Below are 18,419 nucleotides of genomic sequence, written 5' to 3' on the forward strand. Positions count from 1 at the left end.
TCTGGCCTAGATGCCTTTGAAAAGGGATTGGATGGATTTCAAGAGGAAAACATCACAGGTTACGAGTAGTGATGGGTATAAGCAAGCTCCCGGTTGAGGAAGTAGTCTGTGGAACTCCCTGCCACAAGATGTGGTGATGGCATCTGGCCTTGATACCTTTGAAGGGGGACTGGATGGATTTCTGAAGGAAAAGTCCATCACAGGTTACAAGCCGTTGATGATGTCATTCCATCACTTCCAGTGGGTTTGGACAGATTCTCATTCTAAAAAGTGGGTCCCAGAGCTTAAAATTTGAGAACCACTACTCTAGATAGATGAGAAAGAAGAACAATGGGGGGGGGGAAGCAGAGAAATGGAGGTGAGCTCTTCTTATGTCCTTAAGAGTAAGCCTTAGTGAACTCTATGGTATGCAACTTTCTTCCAGGTTAATTACGCCCATGCTTGTGCTGCAAGGGTATAGTTGCATTACAAACAGTTGTAGTGTTTAGTGGTATGACTAATCTGTAAATTCATTTAATAATAAATGAATAGACAATAGATATTTAATATCGATAATCAACAGTAATTTAATAGATAATAAATGAAATAAATTATTATTATTGTATAGAAAGTTAATAATTAATTATAAATATTTAGCATAGATAATTAATTATAGATAATTAATATGTATAATTAATAAAAATATTAATTTAGTAGATATTTATTAATAAATAGATAATAAATATTTCATTTAATATTGAATAGACAATAGCTAATTGTAGATGATTAATAACTATAGATAATTAATATATATAACAGAATTAATATTAATGTAATTAATAGATATTTAATAATAAGTGATAGCTATTTCGTCATATTTTTTAACTCTGCTGCCTGCTCTTGCTCTGATCCAGGCCCCTTGAGACTCCCCCCAGACACCCCCTTACCAAGATTCCACTCACAACCTCTGGACTCCCACTCATCCCTCCTCCCTTTCCCAGCCAGCCCACAAAGCCTCGCGAGAGTTGCGTCCCCCTGCTCACACCGCTATTCCCCGTTCCGCTCCTTCGCCGCTCTCCCCCTCCCTTTTCCCTTCGTCCTCCCTGCAAAGTGTCACGAGATTTGGAGGCCCGTTCCTTTCTTGCGGCCCGCGGAACTCTCGCGAGAGCCTGAGAGGGCTGGCGGAGGCTCACGAGCAGCCTGTTATCTGGCCTCTCGCGGTGCTTGAGGTCTCCCCCCGCCTCGCCTGTGGGAGTAATATGGTCGCCAGCGATGGAACCGGCCAGGCCAGGCAAGTGCCACTCTGAGGGGGGAGGGTCGTCCGCTTGACTTCCAGCGCCTCCCTCCCCCTCGGCCCCCTGGCTCTGCCGCCGACTCTCTCCCTTGTGCGGGCCTCTTGCTCCCCTCACCACCCTTGTCTACAGGCCTGGTTCCCACTGCAGGGAACAAGCCCCTGTCAGGGCTGGACCCCTTCAGGGCGGGCTCTCCCATCATGGCAGTGCTTATTCTGCCCCCCCCAGCAGTTGTTGTAACAGTCATGGGAGACTTCAGCCCCGCAGGTAGACAGCTAGCGTGTCAAGGGGAAGATGTCGCCTCCTCCTTGACACACTAGATTTCTGCAGGTGGAGATTATGATTAAAATATGGAAGTAGAGATTGGGCATCCCTTATCCCAGTGGTAGCAGGCATGAAAACTCAGCCCCGCATGTAGAGAGCTAGAGTGTCAAGGGGAAGGTGTAACTTCCTTCTTGGCACACTAGTTTTCTGCATGCAGAGAAACCAATTAAAAAGTAGTAGTAGTTGTAGTCATGAAAAATTCAGCCCAGCATATAGAAAACTAGAGTGTTAAAGTGTAGCTGCCTCCTTGATACACTAGTTTTCTGTGTGCAGGAATTATTAAAGTATGGAAGTACAAGTTGGGTATCCCTTATACAGTGGTTCTCAAACTGTAGGTTGGGACCCACTGGTGGGTCATGACCTGATTTTTTTGCTGGGTCGCCAGTGTGTGATGGAACTTTCAAATACGTGACTCAAGCCCTGAGGTTATTAAAAATTAAGATACTGTAGCTGCTAATTATTCTGCAAATAGCTCAGCTCCTGCAGTTTGCAAGATAGCTGCTAACTGACCTGCAAGGAGCTGATCTCCTGCAGTTTGCAAGCATATGTAATATAGGGAGATAAATGTTTGATGATCTTTTTTTTTGGTGGTTACTAGTTATAAATAAATAAAATATTATTTCTTTCTAGATCTCATTTTTTAAAGGCTGGTAAACCTGGCTGGGTCCCAATAGAGTGTCATTTCAAAAAATGGGTCCTGATGCTAAAAAGTTTGGGAACCACTGCCTTTAATTGTGCTTGTGACCAGAAGCATTTTTCGATATTGGATTTTTCTGTATTTTGGAATATTTGCATATACATAATGAGAGATCTTGGGGAATGGGGACCCATGTCTAAATGCAGAATTCATTTATGTTTCATATACCCCTTGTACACATCACCTGAAACTACAATATTTTTGTGCATGAAACAAGGTTTATGCTTGAAACACAAGTTTTTGATTTATTTCTTTAGGCTAAAGAGTAAAAAAAGAAAAAGTCATATTGACTCTCAAAGAAGTTCTGTATTTCAGAATTCCAGATGAGGGATGCCCAACCTGTATTTGTTTTAGTGAGCCTCTTGTTTGTACAGTTTTGTACAGTTTGTACAAGCTTGACATAGGTTTAAATGTGCTGGTGTCACCATGCCCTGTGGGAACTATGCCATGGCATGTATTTTATACTATTTCTGTTCAAAGATATATTGATGATATAATATATACTATAATATATAGAGATACATTATGGAAGAAATGACATGGGTATACTCTGTCCCTACCTTCTGTGTCATTCTTTTCTCCCCCTCCCCCAACATTGCTTATCTAATTCTGGCTTTTGGTTAGCCTTCTCACCTTTCTGTGTTCAGCAGGAGTCTCTGAAGTTCCGTGCTTTCACAGGTGCAGATCAGGATATAGAAAGATATGTAGGGCCTGGTTTCTGCTGTTTCTTCTGCTGTTATTAATTCCCCTCCCCCCCCCACAAACACACACACATGCAAACATCTCTCAGCAAAGCTGTCAGACCTATCTGATGAGAGGCAAAGCGCACACTAAAATGACACAGGATACAGAAGTGATTGTCTGACCTAATTGAAATAAGTAGTAGACAGATCCCCACTCCTGAACGACAACCATTCAGTGGCTGATGAAGTATGTGTATCTTATGCCATCTAAGGAAAAGGTCTTTGGTTCATGATTCTCCTTTAAAAAAAATTTTTTTTAATTTTGCAAGACATACAATTGTCTTTCAGACTGTTCATGTTCAAAAAATTGGTTGTCTTGAAATCCTGGTTCAAAAAACTTAAGTGAGAATATTCTATGTAAATGGAAATTATATTTATAGGTTGCAGGGACACGGCTGTAAAGAAAAGTCATTGTATTTATGTGTGTGTGTATAAATATAATGAGGTATGTAAGCTCCACTTAAACTCTGATCAAAGTCTTTAGTTTATGTTGTATTATAAAAATTACTTAGTCATAGACTTTGCCTTCACTCTTTTTAATGCTGCGTGAGTATATGTGTATTTATTTTATCATTGACTTTATTTGTTTAATAATCAGGTGGCAATAAAATGTCATGACCACAATCCAGCACAGTCTTGCATGCTTAAGCTCATCAAAATCAATAAGCTTAACAGCAAAATCCTATTAATGTTTAGTCAGAAGTGAGACCCACGATGTTCAGTGGTGCTTACTTCTGGGAAAGTGCGTATAGGATTGCAACCTAAGTGTACTTAACTCGAATTGTGGCCATAGGTGTGATGAATTTGTAGTTGAGAGCAGAGACAATCTTCCCAATAAAGTATATGAAGTATTTCTTTATTACTCCATATGTTGCCGCTTCCCAGTGTACCAATTGTATAATTGGAACAAAGGGTTGAGAAACCATTGGAAGAAAGTATTATTATTATTATTTTATTAATTTATACCCCACCTTTTTTCCCAACGGGCACACAAGGCGGCTTACAATTTAAAAGTACAACATAAAAAACAATCATTAAAAACAATTTACAATAATTAAAAAATATAAAAACAAACAAACCCCATGGATTTTCATATAAAAAGCAAGAAGCAGGAACGCCAGCCAGCCTGTCGACAATTAAAAGCTTTTTGAAATAAAAAGGTCTTCAGTCCACGCCGAAACGTTAGCAACAAGGGAGCAGTTCTCAGTTCCAAGTACATATATTTAAACTATTACACAAATAACTACAAGGCGTTGAATTATGCAAAACATTTCTACATTGTACATAGAATTGTGTCATATGTTTCATGCAATTCTAAGACAGGACAATTATTATTACCTGTAGGTAGTAACACTTTGTACAACGTTAATTATCAGTGTCTGCAGTTCTAACCACTCAGTTTGGTCACTGAAATTAATGATGTGTGCAAGTAAACTCTGTTTAATAGCAAGACTTGCATAAGAAGCTAATTTAGCATATCCAGTAGTAAGAATGCCTTAGAGCAGCCATTTTCAACCTCTGTGCCATGGCACACTGGTGTGCCACAAATGGTCCCCAACTGTGCCGCAGGAGTTTAGTGGAGGGTCATTTATTCATAGAACCATTTGGGATAGGAGCCCCCCACCAACAGCAAGGTGTGCCTTGTCAATTGTTCAAAAACTGACAGTGTGCCTTGACAATTTTAGTATCTTGTCAGTGTGCCATGAGACGAAAAAGGTTGAAAATCACTGCCTTAGAGAGTCAAGGTCAACAATTGCTGTTCTTTATATATTCTGAATCTCTGTTCTTGAATATTGCTTAACTAATAATGTAATTTTTACATGATTGGTCTTTCAGACAGCCCATTCCAGAGCATAATTGAACTACTGGATGATGGTACAGAAAAGAAGTTCTACAATGTTGCTAAACTCGGAGGCACCAAATATGGTAATTATTAGTTTTTAATTGCTGCTTATTGATGGTAAATGGTTGTTCCTCTGATATTATGTTACACATTATTTAAATACTTGTTAATTCTATAGGTTTGTATGAATTCATCATTTTCTGCAGTGATGTTGTTCAAAATATGTGGCTTGGTATAAGATACTTATGTCTTACTTGGTTGTGTTTCACTGTTCCATCATGATATTCTTGCATGCTATTCTTGCATAGTGTATTGTGTAAATCAGTGGGATTGCTCCTAATACAAAATTCATACTAGTTGGGATAGCGCTGTAGTGTACCTACTTTGCCTGCTGAAGGTCCCACGTACAGTCCCCAGAATCTCCCAAGTATGGCAAAGAAACTCCTGTCCAAAGCCCAATGCTAGTACTTGACAATACTGAGCTAGATGGACCAACAGTCTGACTCAGTAGAAGGTAGCTTCTTATACACTTCAGTTGCATTTTTGACATTCCACAACATAAGAACAGCCCCACTGGATCAGGCCATAGGCCCATCTAGTCCAGCTTCCTGTATCTCACAGCGGCCCACCAAATGCCCCAGGAAGCACACCAGATAACAAGAGACCTCATCCTGGTGCCCTCCCTTGCATCTGGCATTCTGACATAACCCATTTCTAAAATCAGGAGGTTGCGCATACACATCATGGCTTGTACCCCATAATGGATTTTTCCTCCAGAAACTTGTCCAATCCCCTTTTAAAGGTGTCTAGGCTAGACGCCAGCACCACAACCTGTGGCAAGGAGTTCCACAGACCGACCACATGCTGAGTAAAGAAATATTTTCTTTTGTCTGTCCTAATATTCATAAACTTCAAATATTCATAAACTTGTTTATGTCTTGTCTTGACATAAACTATACCAGTGTTTCTGAAACTGTGGGTCAGGACCCACTAGGTGGGTCATGAGCCAATTTCAGGTGGGTCTACATTCATTTCAATATTTTATTTTTAATATAGTACACAATGCTGCCATGGTGTATGACAGCATTTGGGAATTTTTACAGATTTTTAACAGGCTATTGCGTATATGCTTGTAACAATGATAGTAAATAGGACTTACTCCTGGATAAGTGTGGGTAGGATCACAGCCTAGGATTGTCAAAAATTTTCTTGCTTGATGATGACATCACTTCCGGTGGCTCCTGACAGATTCTTATTCTGAATACTGTTGGAGCAGTATTTTAGGACAGCCATCTCTCTCTAGATCAAATTAGGTTGCAATTCTATGCGCATTTCCTGCGGAGTAAGTCTTGCTGAAGCAAGTGAAACATGCTTCTGAGTAGACACCCATAGGATTGTGCTGTTGGCTACATTATTTTTATGAGTGCTAACATTTCAAGTAGAAAAGTCACAGTTTCCATTGACTACTCTTTATTCATTAATCCAGAGTTGAGGCAGGTTTTATGAAAGAACAATGGTTCACCCAAACTGTTACAATAACATCTTTGACTCTCTTAAACTAAACTTTTAAAAATCATTTCAAAATGCAGTATTTGTGGAACCATTTTTCACCATTGTGCATACCAGCTCTTTAGTCTCTTATGTTGATAATACCAGCACAATTGCTTTCTTTCTGATTCAGAATTGATGTATATTTCCCAGAGGCCTACAGTCCCCTTTTTTCAATTCATCAGAACAATCCTATGTATGTCTTCTCATAAGAGTGTTTTGCTGAGTTTCATGAAATGTACAGCTGAGTAATCGCATGTAGAATTTCAACCTTAGCTTATCAGTTTGTTCAGCCAAGCTGATGTTGACCTGTAACCATTATCTCAAAAAAAACATACAAAGAGCTTCAGCTGTGTGCTTCTGGAAAGCAAATTTATGACTAGATGAAGTTGTCTTACACTGAGTCAAAACTATTGTTTCTCCTGGCCCAGCAGTGTTGATCGGAAGAACAATCCTAGAGTGGTCCACTGTCATAGAACAGGCACAGTTCAAGACTAGGCAGGTATGATTTTGACAAGACTAGGTTTCCAGGGAAGGAGACATAAAATACAGCTCAGCCCATAAGAGGCCATGCTCAATGGTACAGCACCTGCTTTGCTTGCAGAAGGTTCCAGATCACCTGGCATCACCAGATAGATCCTTTTTTTTTTTTTAAAAAAAAAAAAGCACCTTGAGTCAACAATCCTGAGCTACTTGGACCAATGGTCTGACTCAGCAGAAGGCAGCCTCCTGTGTGAGACTTGGATAAAAGGGCCAGCAAGACAGAAACTAGAGGGGCTTAGTTTTGAAAGATTTTTTTTCCCCAAAGGATCAGCTGTAGAGAATAACCCAAGGAAGTTATTCAAGGCACAGAACAATGCAAGAGCCTAACTGAAAACAGGTGAAAGAGCTGAGATCCAGCAGCTCAGCACTGTTGAGGTTTCTAAGCAACTGATCAAAAGCCTGCTGCCGCCTTCCAGAAGGTCTTCTGTTATATGGCAATAATAGCCAATTAGGCTACAGTCTAGCTGGCCCACCAGGAACAAAGATGCAGTCCTCAGGGGTAATGAAACCTGCCAACTGCTACAGTTCAAGGCACATGACAGCCTTGATTACCAAGCTAGGAAACTTGCCCAGAGCAATTAAAAAAAAATTATAGTCCAAAAGTAGGGTTCTGACAATCATTTTACAATAGATTCTTAGGACTGTCTGAGAAATTCCTGGAGTTGTTCAATGGAAGTTCTACATTACAAAAATTGAAGAGATGGAAACCAAGTGGTAACTGTTTAACTGAAAAATTGAAGCACCTTAAGGGGTAAGAGAAGCCTCCTGCAGGTAGAGGTGGAGTCAAATTTCAGTAACTGGCCACAGGACAGTTATGGAAGAGGGAATTCCTATGAGATTTTCTGGTACATATAATTTTGATCATCACATAGCACATTAAAAGTATATCCTGTTTGTCATCAACCTTGATATACTTGTCAAAAATGCATCTATACTTGAATTTTGACTTTGATCTCTCTAAATTGTGCATTTCTTTTATGCTTATGAATTCTCAGTATGTGAATAACACTGAAAGTAATAATATTGAATATATGAGGAATACTGATATTGAATCAGAGATTCCATTGTCGTCATGCCATCTCTCACAGATTGAAAAATCTTCAAAATTATAAAAATTCTTTGTTGTTCAGTTAGAAAGATGCTGCACAAGAATCCATATTCCTAATTTAAAAAGAAAAAATCACAAGGGGTATAGATCAGTGTTTCTCAACCAGTGGTATGGGTACCACCAGTGGTACTTGAGGTGGTGTCTGGTGGTACTTGCAGGACCCCTGCTACCTGGCGTCGAGACCAGGAATGTGACACAACAAACAGTGATAGGAGGCTTGGCCCAGTGGGCAGAGCTCCAAACCATGCTTTTCCATGCTTGAAAAAGCCCTCCTGTCCACCCTGAGCCTCTTACTGGTGTTTGTTGCGTCGCATCTGGCCTCCCAACTCAGAAGTAACTGGCAATGATGTCATCACCAGTTACTTCTAGTCGTACTTTGAATAGGTGGACCATGTGAAGTGGTACGGCAGAGGACAAACCTTGAGAAACACTGGTATAGATCATTTCTTGTTTTTCTATTGGTGACTTGTATTTAAAACATTTGCCAGTTCATATACAGCATTATGTCCAGTTAGCTTTTTGAATGAATCACCTAATGAGGGAGGAATTATACTGTTTGCTTTATAAAAATACTGCTAGTTCAAATAAAGCTTTTTATACCCTGCAGCAGCAGGTATTGGTCTTCAGAACGGAAAAAAAAACTAGACTGTGGACCTGTTAAACCTGCTCACTCATGTTCTCCATTTTACTGTTCTCTTTTATTGCCATTTGTCTTTATGAATTGTCATTACATGGAATAGCCACTGCTATGGTTCCTGGTTTAAAAACTTGTATGCACATTACAGCCTTGTGTTAATCACCTTGAAGTCTCCAGTTTGACTTTCAGAAATATGTATTTATTTATTCACATTTTTATACCGCCCTTCCTCCAAAGAGCTCAGGGCGGTGTACACAGCTGCTCCCCTCCTTTTGTCCTCACAACAACCCCATGAGGTAGGTGAGGCTGAGAGAAAGTGACTGGCCCAAGGTCACCCAGGAAGCTTTATGGCTGAGGGGGGATTTGTACTTGGATCTTCCAGGTCTAAGTCCACCTCTCAAACCACTACACTACCCTTCTTTTCTCTACACCACCCTGGCTGTATCTAGTCCTCATAAGGGAGAATAACTTCAAGGTGTTGATGGTGCTCTGCAAAAAACTTTTAAGTTAGGAAGCAAAAAAAATCCTTCAGTATGCTCTCTGTTTGGAAGGAATATTCTTATAATTATTGTGTTTTCCTTTTTCTAGTGTTAGCCTGGGTCTGGGGTGGGATCAACACAGAAACGAACATATGGGTAATTAGGAGTTTCAACCTTGTCCTCTTTCTTTCACCATGGCTTGAAGCACTTTTGCTATTGAACTGCGTTGGGTGAAATTTGGTCTCTTGGTTAGCCAATAAGAAGGCTCATTAAGTACTGTATAGCCTTGTCTGCCTTCCCAACATTACTGAAAATAAAATATTCAGAGATGTGGTCCTTCTGGAAATGTTGAATTGGATGCTTCTTTCAGAATGTTTCTCCTAATGTCTTAAATCAGCTAATTTAGCATGTTTGTTCAAATTCCAGTTTAACCTTTGTCTACTAAATGTGCGCCATGCTAATTTTATGTGTTGAATAAATAACTTCACACTTTATTTGCCAAAGCTGATATATTTGATGGGGAGGAGAATACTTTAAGTGATTAAAAATTTATATTTGAAGCTTAACTTATAAATTATTTTGTTGACATGTTTGTAAACATTTTAAGACAGGACGATTCAGTAGCGAGCACTTTTTTAAAAAAAGAATTATTTTAAAAAGTAAAAACACAGTACTGAAAACTGTTCATATTCTGTACTAATTTTAATGCATGCAAAGAGTTGCACATTAGATATACAGGTGGAGCCTGTTTATCTGTGAATTTTTCATCCACTGATCTGGCTCAGTGCGAGTCCCCTGGACCTACATTGAGTCAGACTCGGCTCCACCAGAACCCTCCAGAGGGGACTGGAGCTGAGCGCCAGTCCCCACCAGAGGACTTAATGAAGCCCACAGAGGTAGCGTGCATTTGCCCTCTGCAGGCTTCAGAATGGCCCAGAGAGGCAAAAAAATGCCACTTAGAGTCACCCAAAGGAAACTGGAAGTGGCATTTTTTGCCTCTCCAGGACCTTCTGAAACCTGCTGAGGCAGCAGATGAATGCGTGCTGCCTCTGTGGGCTTTAGAAAGCGCTCCAGTTCCCTTCAGAGGGAGAAAGTGGTGGAAAATTGCAGATTTGATTATCTGCAATTTTCAGTATCAGCGAGGGATACGAGAATGGATCACCAAGGTCCCACCTGTATAGCTATTTCCTAGACATAAGCCCTCCTCTCACATTCCAGTCAAACATGCAGTCAATATGTGCAGGAGGAGTTAAACTGCACCTGCTAGCTGTGCCCCAAACTTCAATGGAAGATAAGAACTGACTCTATGCATATGTGTATGTACAGCAGCAATTCTCAACCTTTTTCATCATACAATGACAGGGTAATAAATTATCAAGGCCATCAGTTTTTTTACAATTGACAAGTCACACCCATTGGCCGAAGGGGCTTGCATCCCCCAGTGGTCCTACTAACAAATGACCCTCCCCCAAATTTAGCACACCAGTGTGCCATGATACAGTGGTTGAAAATGACTGATGTAGAGTTTGTCTCCTTTTGCTGAACGTATGAAGATGCCGAGCAGGGCCAGTGTTCCATTTTTCCACTTTCCCTTCAATGTGGTTTATATATAGGATGTTAGAAGGCAATAGTAACAAATTTGAAACTGTCTTAAGTAGACTGGTGGTGTGTCAACTCATTATGTTTCTAAATAATTTTATGACACAGTGCATTTTTAGAAATTGAAATTTTTCCATGGCAAGATCATGGGAAGATCTTTCTACCCCAGATTTCTAAAAATCTTACCACGACACAGAGTTGAAGTGATCTGGCTTACAAGGTTGTCGTGTGTGTGTGTGTGTGTGTGTGTGTGTTTTAAGTTGAAGTAGGTAAGCAATGCAATCCAATATTTATTGACCTGCTTCTGTGGCACATAAGATTACCAATGTTCCATTAGGTTAATTAATCTCCAGGGCTAACAGATCACATTGGCAGAGAATCATTACCTCTGGAATTCTATCTGGCTATGGACAGCCTGGAAGATGGGAATTGGGTTTCCCTGCTCACTGTTATTTGCATCCACTAGTTGTGTTTGGATTTAGTACAAATTGTTAAAATTAATCATGTGTAAAATAAGCACACACTAATTGGGACCATCTGGCTTTTAAGAGCATGAGTGTTCAATTCTGACTTGTTTTAATCTCCTTAGAATAGTTCTGGCCACATATTGATAAAGTTATCAGTAAGATTTGTGATATTTGATCAACTGAGGGTGCAATCCTAACCCTTATGTCAGTGTTTTCCAGCACTGACACAAGGGCAATGCAGCTCTGGGGCAAGGGAACAAACATTACCTTACTTTGAAGAGACCTCCATGAGTGACACCCAACTGCAGGATGCAGCACATGTCCCATTGGCACTGCTATGCCAGTGCTGGTAAGCACTGACATTAGGGGTTAGGATTGTACCCTGAACCTTGCAACTGCCATCTTTTTTGTGTGTTGCATTGAGTAGATCTGGAAGACATACTTGCCAAAGTTTGAAAATCTAAGAGAGAAAGACTTAGGCACTGCTTTCTTCTCATATTTCTTCTTCCTGTACTGCATGATAAGGGACAGAAAGCGACAAAACCACATTCACAAGAAGTTGTGCTGAAATAAATTGGTTACTCTTTAAGGGGCTACAAGACTCTTGGTTAGTTTTTCCAATAGCAGATTAATATAGCTACCCTTCTGGAACTCCTTGGGTTAGTTCCATGTTCCTCTAGAACAAGGTTTAGAATAGCTCCTCCATGTGTCTTCTGCATATGGACAGACACCTTTCAATTCAGCCTGTAACCTTTGTGTTCTGTTTCCACATTCTGAGCTAGGCTTCTTCTGCATAATTAGCTTGTCACATCTGACTGACTAGATAACTGGCTTATTATACAGTTTCTTCATCTGGGAAATAGCCAGGTTACTCACACAGCACCACCTAAAGTATTTCCTTAAGCAACTCAGTTACTTGATCTTTATGCAGATATCTTGCCTTACTCTATACGGGTCCTTTTGGAAGCTGCTGTCCGTAAATGTGATGGCTTCCTAGTGAAAGAAGAAGATGTGATGAACATCTTGGACTGGAAGATAAAACAGAACAATGTTGAAGTGCCCTTCTATCCTGCCAGAGTCCTCCTTCAAGACTTTACGTAAGTTACATTTTTCCTCTTGTATATATAAGCTGGATCTCATGCGTTTTTCAAGCAGTGCAGACTTTAGATAAACGTCCAGGGTGGGTCCTCCACAGTGTTTAGATAGTCAGAAGGCCAGCTCTTCATGTAGGTTTATATTGGCAGTGATAAATTGTATGCAGTGAATGTTTCAGAAGAGTTGTTGAAATAATGGGATAGTGTTGTGTTTCTGCAACTTACTCTCTAGCACAGGGGTTTCCAAAGTTTTTGGCAGGAGGGCCACATCATCTCTCTGACACTATGTTGGGGGCTGGGGGGGAAATAATTAATTTACATTTCAAATTTGAATAAATTTACATAAATGAATATATTAAAGATGAAGTATGAATGAATGAAGATCTTGCAATAGCTCAAGGCCTATAAAAGGTCTTGCACAAAGCCAGACCAGCCTTTCCTTTGCTGTTGCTACTGCATCACAGAAGTGAAACAGCAAGCAGTGGAGAGAGCCCTCATCCCACAGCTCACGGGAGAGGTCAAACAGTTGCCCTCACGCTGAGAACAGCTGCATTGGGCCAGTGCGGGCTCCAACAAATCTCTGGAGGGCCAGAGGCTCATTGGAGACTAGGGGCTCCCTGAGGGCCACATTGAGTGTCCTCGAGGGCCGCGATTGGCCCCAGGGCTGGGGTTTGGGCACCCCTGCTCTAGTATATGCCTCAGGATATTTGCATGTACTATCTGAACTTTTAAACATCTGTGCTTAGGTTTCAATGAAATACTGGTTAAAGGATTAGCTAGACAGTGTGTGTCCTTGCATACATAGCAACACATGTTGTGCAGGTTGAGTGTCTGTATTCGCGAGGGTTCCGTTCCCAGAACTCACGTGGATGGCAAAAATCGCATTAAAGCAAATCCATTTAAAAAGCTCAGTGATTTAAAAACAGCCTTGCTGACCTATGCAGCAAGCAGGCAATCAGACTGGGAATGCTTAGTAAGAATTCCTTTTCAATGTTCTCTTTTGTCAGTGGAATTCCTGCAATGGTGGATTTTGCCGCTATGAGGGAAACAGTGAAACGTCTCGGAGGAGATCCTGCAAAAGTCGATCCTGCCTGTCCAACAGCTCTCACTGTGGACCATTCTTTGCAGATTGACTTCAGTAAATGGTATTTGTTGTAAAGATGGTGGTTGTTCTTTACGAATATAGTGCTGGCAATTGAGAGTGGGTTTCTCTGTGTACAATATGGGACTGTTGGAAATTTCTGCCAGGAAAAGTCAGCATGGCATGTAGTTCATCATATTGCATTGAGGGAGAAACAATTGCAGTGATGTTACTTGTTTTGTCTTCTTAAAATCTGCCATGTCACCAGTGATTCATTTCCAGATTTAGGACAACTTTGTCAATTATTCCAGAACTGCCGTTCAGGTTTTTAGATCACATGAGGATATTGAGTTGGAACTTTAAGTCTTAAATAGCTGGAGTCTCATGTTTCTAATGTATCACTTATTCCCTTTTGTTTCATTAGTGTTTCCCAGGTGAGCAAAGAGTGCAGTCTATCAAGTATACCATTCTAGTACCAGTTCTGGTCAATGCATAGGAATTCCCGGTCTATTGAGGTTCACCAAAGCCCCATCATCTTTGATCTGTTCAGGAGTGAAATATTTCAGTTTCTTAGTGGTTGTGTTTAAAACTAACTTGTATGTTTTTGCAGTTGGCTACATCCAGTAGTTCCAAGTAGTTTTGCTAAACTAACACATGCTTCTTTTATTTCATTTGAAAAATAACAGTGCAATACAGAATGCTCCCAATCCTGGAGGTGGTGATCCACAGAGGCCACCAGCCAAGCTCTCTCCACTTAAAGCCCCTCGGAAGTTTTCGTGTAGAGGTCAGGCCAGCTGCAAAGGGCCATGTGATGGAGAATCAAGTCGTAACTCGGGACAACTGTCAGTGCAGATCGAAAACACGCCTCTACTGTGTCCTTTTCATCTTCAGCCAGTGCCTGAGTAAGCTTTTTTTAAAAAAAAAAATTTCCTTTTGATGTAGGAGTTGCTTTTCTTCTGCTATTGGGAATTCATGCTGTAATTGTGACTTGCTGCTTTGGAAATAGAAATTCTCATGGAGCTTAACATTAGGCACAATTTCAGATACCATTAAAAGCCAAAGTATATGGTACGCCTCTTGCATGAGTGAAATCTGCTATCTAGAATGGGAATGCAGCATGGGTGACAGGGACTTTAACCCAGGAACTTTAAATCCATGGTTTTGATTTGGCTTTTTTTCCCCTCTCCCCCACGCCCCTTGGCTCCTGTTTGCCCTCAGACAAAAGCTTTCATGGGATACATGTTAGTTATAATAGCTAATTTGGCTCTCATTCTTACTCACTCTTGCATAAATAGCTTTACTGAGTAGGTAGTTATGCTAAACAAAACAAGGAATTTGCGTTCAACACAAGTGTTATCATAGAGAATATGGTCATTCTAATATATCCAAGCATTCATTGTGCCTAGGGAAGGAAGACCCTGAACCCTTAGAGTTATCCAGTCTGGACTATCAATTGTAAGTGTTCAGGTTCTTCTTTCCCTAGCCAGAAAGTTTGGTTGAAAAGTAGCATATAAATATTCTTAATTATGTACTATTCCCAATACAGAATGTTCTGAAAGCTAGAGATACCATGAAAAGCAGACCTCAAATGCAGACGTGCTTTTTGGTCGGTTGCTTTGGAAAAATGCTGGCACTAGACTCTACAAGTGGATTTTAACCTTTATATTGCTGCATGAAATGGACTTTGGTGTTTGCCTAGTCACTCCTAGCAAGACGATGAGTTGAGCGAGGAATTTTCTTTCTGAGTAGTTACCTGAAGAAAGCATTAAGTGGATTCTGGCAGCAATGAAAGCAAAATCGTGCATAGAGTTACATCCCAATTTATTTAAAAGCATATGAAGATCCAGCAGAGATCTAGTCCAAAGCCCATTGGCTTTCCAAAGTGGCCAGCTAGTTGCCTCTAGGAATCCACGAATGAAGGCATACCCCTCTGCCTCTGAACATAGAGGTAACCTGTAACCATCAGAACTAATAGCCATTGATAGACTAGTCCTCCATTAATTTAAAATTCATCATGAAGACTTAACGAGTATTTCACACCCACTTAAAAACCTTTATTGGCATAAAAAACAAACGAATATCTAAAAACAGTAAATAGACATAACTACAATGCAACTACACCAAATACCATAAACTATAGAACAATACATACATACAAAGCAAAAAGAAATAGAAACTAATAAGTAAATACTTATTAGTATTTAATAAGTAACTTAATAAGTAAATATTTCCACCAAATGGTGGTTGAGTACACCACTTGGTGAGTACTTATATGTATTCAGAATCAGTCTCTATCTGGGTAATAAGTAAAATTGAATATCTGAGGGCCTTTGTTTGAAAGGTGCGGTAACGTGTGCATAAATCAGAAAGAGGATGTAAATACAATTCCTGCCTTCTCTTTACACTGATTTGTTGCCCTACTGGTTTTATAACTGGCAGTAACAGAACTTGATGCAAAGATAAGCAGTTTTTATGTCAAGATTAGTGTGAATCCAGCACACTGTTTCATGCCCACATCAGAGTTGCTTAAGGTTAGTTATATCTAAGATAAACTGCTAGAGCCACACCTCTTCCCCATGGTAGGACTGTGATCCTGGAGGCACATTCTTTTCTAAGAAGTCCTATTTGAGCTACTTGCTTCAAGTAAACAGAAGTAGTAACAATTGTCACTTGTAATACACTTCACAATAGAGTGGATTTTATTATTATCATTATTACTGAGTGTCTGTGTGTGTTAAGAGAGCATATTAGGGTCATGGTGGATAGGTACCACTTAAGGGGAAAAATGCCTCTTCTGTCTTAAACCATTCCTAAGAGTGGAACAAAGTTAAATATCGGCAAAGTAAATGTTGCTAGTTAAATTAATTTTCTTTTCCTCAGGCCTGAAACAGTATTAAAAAACCAAGAAGTGGAATTTGGTAGAAATAGAGAGAGACTCCAGTTTTTCAAGGTATGGTGGTTTTGGAGACAGTCTGAAATGGCATGATTTTTGTATGAATACTGTGTTGTCTAGTGGATGGACCTATTAAAAAATTAATCCTTTCAGAATGTGTAATTTGGAAAACAAGACAGCTGATTGTGAGCACGATAAATTTGTTCTCAAATGGAACTACTTCAATTTCAGTCCAGCTTTATTTATTTTACTTTGGAACAGGACAAATCGAGAGCCAGGCTATTTTTTTTTACTGTTTTGATTTTATCTCAACTAGCACCTTTTATGCTTGCTGTTTCAAATGGTAAACAATATTGCAGTTTGGCTGGTCTTGGCTACTAAACAAAAATTTGTGGTAGCAAGAACCTGCCCTTCTTCAGTTCTAGTTCTTGACCTTATGCTTCCCCTTCAAAATTCAGAACAAGTGCACATACACTTATTGTGTGAGAGATTTTGGAAAAAAAAAATCTTTGTGCTTTTCTTCCTCTCCTTAAGGATGTCGTTGTGCCTGATTTTGGGGGGGGGGGAGGCAGATGCAATGTTAAAAGAATACAAGAACAAATTCAGTCATTCACACCCCAAAGACCTTTTAAAACTTCCAAAAAACATGCACATAGGTGGAAAATAAAGTTAACACTGAATAACCTATCAAATAAATTAACCACACTAACCAAGTCAACTGCTTGTAAAAAGGGATATGTAAAACCATGGCAGTCACCTCTCACCCCACACCTGGTTGTCCCATTCCAAACTCTCACTATGGGACAATGTCCCATGCTCACTGTGTAAAAAAAAAAAAAGGGCTTCTCCCTCATTATGCATTCATTAACTCTTGTTTTTAGATGACAGTAAATATTCCTCACTACTTATAGGGCTGACTTTGTTCTGGAAAGCTGAAATACATTTTTATTTCTGAATTTACATTTTATTCTGCCTTTCCCCCCTCCTCCATCCTTTTCTGCTCTGTTCCTCTCTTTTCACAATTAGGTAGTGGGAGAAGGAGAAGCAGAACAGGCTGGTGTATCACTAGGATAGGATAGTATTGGCATGCTACTTTAGGCAGCAAGTGATCTGGAGTCAACCCTGGCTGTGTAAATGCTTGGATGATCCCCACCTACTATGGCTGCTGTGTCAAGTACAATGTGTCAGCAAATGCTGACATTTACTCTGTTGACATTATTTGCCATACTAACACACTGACATTGCTTGCCAGGATCCTCCAAGTAATGTGTAGTTTCAGTACACAGTAGTTTTAGCTGTGTTGCTTTCTTCATCAAGTAGATATGGAATGTGTTTGTTTCAAAAGAGGTCTTTGACTATATCTGTGTTCACAGACAACATACGAGTAGTTACTGTTAACGCAGGTGTCTGGTTCAAAAAGCATGAAAATAACCTATCATTTCTCTCTCTTCTTCCTCCTTAAAATGAACTAGTGGGGTTCCAAATATTTTAAGAATGTGTCAGTAATCCCTCCTGGAACAGGAATGGCACACCAGCTGAACTTGGAATACCTGTCAAGGGTTGTCTTTGATGATAAAAGCTTCCTCTATCCAGACAGCGTCATCGGCACTGATTCTCACACAACAATGGTGAATGGCTTGGGCATCTTGGGATGGGGTAAGCTTGCTTGGATAGATGATTCTAAACCCCCTCCCACCCCCATTTACCATCTGTAGCAAAATGACCCTTGGTTTCTTTCTATTGGCTGTTAAAAGCAGTTGTTAAAATTCCTGCATCACATTGTGGAACATGTTAGTTCTAGGGAGGAAGTACCTTGACCTGTGAGTCCATATTGACAGAAGGGCAGTCCTCCATTTTAGTTACCCTACTCCGTTGATCCAATTTTGGGATTAAGCAGGTGCTAATTAAGAGAGTTGTTTGCTAAAACAAGAATCTTGCTCTAGTTGAATAGGAAACATTTATAGTAAACTGTTTCTGCTGCTCCTGACACCCTCCCATAGGGTATCAGTTGGGGGAGCTTCCTTTATGTGACGGCCCTATTCATGAGAGATGCCAGTAAACTGCATAATCTGCCAGTGCATCTCACTGGCTG

General features: G+C 40.1%; 1 protein-coding gene across 1 annotated transcript in view; it reads left to right on the forward strand.

The window, feature by feature from the left end:
• The first annotated feature begins 7,664 nt into the window (after window positions 1-7,664).
• The window catches only part of IREB2 (iron responsive element binding protein 2), a 29,200-nt gene continuing 18,445 nt past the window's right edge, over window positions 7,665-18,419 (forward strand). Inside the window, exons 1-6 of the mRNA XM_066635241.1 lie at window positions 7,665-7,720; window positions 12,191-12,356; window positions 13,361-13,498; window positions 14,121-14,336; window positions 16,315-16,384; window positions 17,800-17,983. Of these exons, the coding sequence (XP_066491338.1) occupies window positions 12,274-12,356; window positions 13,361-13,498; window positions 14,121-14,336; window positions 16,315-16,384; window positions 17,800-17,983 (691 nt within the window). The 5' untranslated portion in view covers window positions 7,665-7,720; window positions 12,191-12,273. The remainder of the gene's footprint in view (window positions 7,721-12,190; window positions 12,357-13,360; window positions 13,499-14,120; window positions 14,337-16,314; window positions 16,385-17,799; window positions 17,984-18,419) is intronic.

Source organism: Tiliqua scincoides, chromosome 8 (genome assembly GCF_035046505.1).
Source record: "Tiliqua scincoides isolate rTilSci1 chromosome 8, rTilSci1.hap2, whole genome shotgun sequence".
Classification (NCBI taxonomy): Eukaryota; Metazoa; Chordata; class Lepidosauria; order Squamata; family Scincidae; genus Tiliqua; species Tiliqua scincoides.